We start from the raw sequence: 4,166 nt of genomic DNA on the forward strand, positions 1-4,166 counted from the left end.
GAACTAAGAGTATATAACTGGAAGCAATGATTGCAAGACAGAATATTAAGGTTATAAATCAAGAAAAAATAGTAATACAAGCACCAAAAATTAGTAGCTGAGGGGTGAAGCAAGAGCAAATGTAATAACATCCATATTAACTGAATATCAATTTTGTATAATTAATATGTGCAAAGCACAATAGTGTTCCATTTCTCTACCAGGTACAGTGACTCATGCCTATAATCTTAGCACTTTGGGAGGCAGAGGTGGGCAGATTGCTTGAGCCCAGGAGTTTGAGACCAGCCTGGGCATCATGAAAAAATCCCACTTCTACAAAAAATACAAAAACATTAGCTGAGCATGGTGGTGCATGCCTGCAGGTCCAGCAACTTGGGATGCTGAGATGGGAGGATCACCAAAGTCTGGGAAGGTCAGGGCTACAGTGAGCCATGATCACGCCACTGCGCTCTAGCCTGGGTGACCCTGTCTCAAAAAAATAAATAATCATAATGATAATAAAAATCAATTTCTCAATGCATTATCTCATTTAATCCCAAAATCAACCCTATAACTAAAGTGTCTTCATCTCATTTTATAGAAAGCAAAATGACTAAGAATGGCTAAACTTAGTAATTTGCCCAAGAAAGTAAAAAGGCTGATTCAAATCCAATCATCCTGACACCAGCTTTTCTTCTTATAGATTGTTTAGTGACAATAACCTCATTTTGAATTATTATTGCAAGCATAGTTTATTTTGACTTTACTATTTTTCACCTAATTTGCTGTTAAAAAAGAATATATAGGTATTTTTATGAAAATGAGGTCATTACACTGAAATACAAACAAAAGCAAAAACGAAAAGGGCATTAATATAAAGCCAGGAAGATGAATGAGGTGAAATGATGTCTTAGCTCAATCCTTAGGTCAGTAGTAACATTCTGAGAACCAGAAAGCTCTACTTAAATTATGTAAGGGTAGGCAGTACAAGGCTGCTAAAGCAGAAGTAAAATGCTTGCCAATGTTAGTGACAGCCAATTCACGGAAGAGCTAATGTATATTTTTATAAAAATTAAAGATTTTTCAAGCTAAATATGGTTAATACAGTTGTATATTTTGAGGGAGTATAAATGATGGATTATATAACAATCATTTATGAAATACGCTTTTCAAAACTAAATTGATACAGTACATAGTCCTACTGAAGTTTTCTTCATCTTCTTATTCAGTCAGTATTTTCCATTAAAACCTATATATTTAATCAACTAAATCAAAAAGTTTCATTGGGCAGTATTTGCTTGAATTTCATTAACTATGCTTGTATTTTTTAATTTCAAATGAGCAAACAGTTCATTTTATTGCAGCAGTAAATGGACATAAATATGCTCCCAAATGCAATTTTCCATTTTGAACAGAAATTTTAAAATAACGAACTCTGCAAAATTATAATGAAACTATCCTTCAGCCCAGTTGCCCTGCCATTTTTAAAAATAATAATTAGAATGACCCTAAAATAAGAAAATGCTGAAAAAACAAAATTATGGCTTGGGGAAATTTAGTAGGAAGGATTTTTAACAAAAACAAGTAAAAGTGCTTGCATGTTGACATTTTAAAAAAGAATTTATATATAATCCTTATAATGTGAAACTGTGGGAAAATTCAAATAAAAAATTGACAGCTACCTGCCAGGTTTTGAAGTATTAATTTTTAATCTTTCATTTTCTCTTCACTCCCATATCTATATGCATGAAAAATTACTGTTACCAATCCCTTAGGGCAAAGAAGTTCATGAGCCTATACTTACCTCTCTCCCTGTATATTTAGTGAGTGCAGAGTTCCAAGTTTGAAGGTCAACATGTTTTGAGAGGTTTAAGACCAAAGAGAAAGGGAAATAATGAAGATGGAAAACATTTTCAAAGCTGGGCCATGGTTGTACTAGAAGCTAAGGGGTTGCTTATTTTATCGTGTTTTGTATTGCCTTTCCCTTTTGATTATTATTACTGAGGTTGAATTTTCGTTTTTGAAAGTGTGGCAAAACGCAAACATAAAAAACGTCTTAAAATAGGAACATAGCTTAAATATATACAAATAGGAAATATAGCAAGGGCCTGAAAGAAATATCCAGCCAGATACAACATGTTAAGACTGACAAAGCAATTTTTTAAATAAAAGAAAATTAAATAGTAGTGTTTCTATACTATTTAGTATTTCTTTTGTTGTTTTCATTAAACGTGTTGACTTTGAAAAAGAACCATTAGTATAAAAACACCGAAGGCACTGTTAGCAGGATTGAGATTGAAAAGGCTGTCAATTGTAAAGAACAGGAATTTTTTTAATGCAGTACAAACTCAGGAATTTTAGCTTACGTAGTTTCAAAAATAAAACAAAAAGCACTTGTGTGATCAATGTAACTCTAATACAGGACAAGCACCTACAATTGCAAACTCTCTCTAGGGTCCTTTTAGAGTACAGATAGCTGATTTAGTGTCATTTTCTCTCTTCTTTTGGTTCTACTGGAGCCCAGATACAAGCAATATGAACTCTGTTGTCACCTATGACTTTTCTATGATGAAAAAAAGATTAGACTGTTATCTCTTGACTGTGAAACAATGTAAAGTTCATCTGGAAAAGCCTTTTTCAGTGATACTCAGTTGTCCTAAGGCTGATAATCAGAGGTGTAAGGTAATTCTAAAAACAATGTACAGAAATTTATAGGAAAACATAAGGCAACCAAGTTTAGAAATAAATTACTTCCACAGGGGCTGCGGTTGAAATATCACTAATGCCTACTATTATTTTCATCTCTACTGTTTAGTTTATATTCTATAAACAATAAATTTTTTCACTCAAATCTATTTTTTATTCAAGGAATGATAGCTGCATAACTTACGACTTTACTACAAACAAAACTTTCAACATATTGCTCTATACTCTCCTAAAGTGTTTGATTAAAACAGTAATAGCTTTCTCTATAAATTGTATAGTTTCACTGAAGGAAGGTAACATTTGCCATTAAAATGGCATAAATTGAAAAAAAATTATCTAGCAGTCTATATTCTAAAACACTGAATAGTTAAAAATATTAAAATTTAAAAAGTAGTTATTTTTGTCAGTAAACAGAATTTATTAGTAAGCATAAGTCAGACCGGCATGGCCCAAGGAGACAGTGCTGCCAAAGCCTTCATGAGTGCAGAACCCGCCACTTGTCCAAAGAGCCGTGACTGGGAACGTACTTGACTCCACAACCGTCAGGGATGAGGCGCTTCTTGGCCACCATGTCTTCAAATTCGTCAGCATTAAACTTCGTGAAGCCCCACTTCTTGGAGATATGAATCTTCTGGCGTCCAGGGAACTTGAACTTAGCCCTGCGCAAGGCTTCAATCACATGCTCCTTGTTCTGAAGCTTGGTGCGGATGGACATGATGACTTGACCAATGTGGACCCGGGCCACAGTACCCTGGGGTTTTCCAAAGGCACCTCGCATACCTGTCTGGAGCCTGTCAGCCCCAGCACAGGACAACATCTTGTTGATGCGGATGACATGGAAGGGATGGAGCCGCACTCGCATGTGAAAGCCATCTCTGCCACAACTTTTCACCATGTACTTGTTGGCGCAAATACGGGCGGCCTCCAGGGCTTCAGAAGACAGCTGCTCATATTCATCAGACACCATGTGGCCACAGAGTGGGAATTCATCCACTTTTGCCTTCTTTCGACCCAGGTCAAAGATGCGGATCTTGGCATCAGGAACCCCTCGGCAGAAACGAGATTTTGGGTACGGCTTGTTCTTACAATACCGGTAACAACGAGCTGGACGGCGGCCCATGGCAACACAGGAACGTCTTCACTGCGTCGAAGTGAAAGTGCGCTCCCTGAACTGCGCCTGCGCGCATCTTATATACGTTGCCCGTCGTCCCGCGCGGGAACAGTAGAGTCCTGAGGAAGATGTGACGACTCTCTTTCGCGACGTCCCAACTAGAGACGCCGCGACGCCTGGAGCCTCCGCGCCTGCGCGACCTGGCGCATTGAGGTGAGCAGAGAGGCAGCTGTGGAGTCTACTCTCCCTGGCGGCCAGGCAAGGAATTGGGCCTCGCCTCAACGACGCAGCGGCAGCTTCCTTCCTGCTGGCCATATTGGGCTAGGAGCTCTTGCTTTCCGCTTTGCCTTAAGTATAAAAGAGGTTATTT

General features: G+C 37.8%; 1 protein-coding gene across 2 annotated transcripts; it reads right to left on the reverse strand.

The window, feature by feature from the left end:
• Positions 1-3,084: 3,084 nt before the first annotated feature.
• Positions 3,085-3,889, reverse strand: RPL10L (ribosomal protein L10 like). 2 transcript variants are annotated; one of them, XM_025392411.1, is made up of 2 exons: positions 3,697-3,805; positions 3,091-3,615 (listed from the first exon to the last, which is right to left on the reverse strand). In XM_025392411.1, the coding sequence occupies exons 1-2, from the start codon at positions 3,803-3,805 to the stop codon at positions 3,161-3,163; spliced, it is 564 nt and encodes a 187-aa protein (XP_025248196.1). In that variant the 3' UTR covers positions 3,091-3,160. The 2 variants fall into 2 exon arrangements, with proteins under 2 accessions (XP_025248195.1, XP_025248196.1); XM_025392410.1 differs by having other exon boundaries at positions 3,085-3,889.
• Positions 3,890-4,166: the final 277 nt, after the last annotated feature.

Source organism: Theropithecus gelada, chromosome 7b, assembly GCF_003255815.1.
Source record: "Theropithecus gelada isolate Dixy chromosome 7b, Tgel_1.0, whole genome shotgun sequence".
Classification (NCBI taxonomy): domain Eukaryota; kingdom Metazoa; phylum Chordata; class Mammalia; order Primates; family Cercopithecidae; genus Theropithecus; species Theropithecus gelada.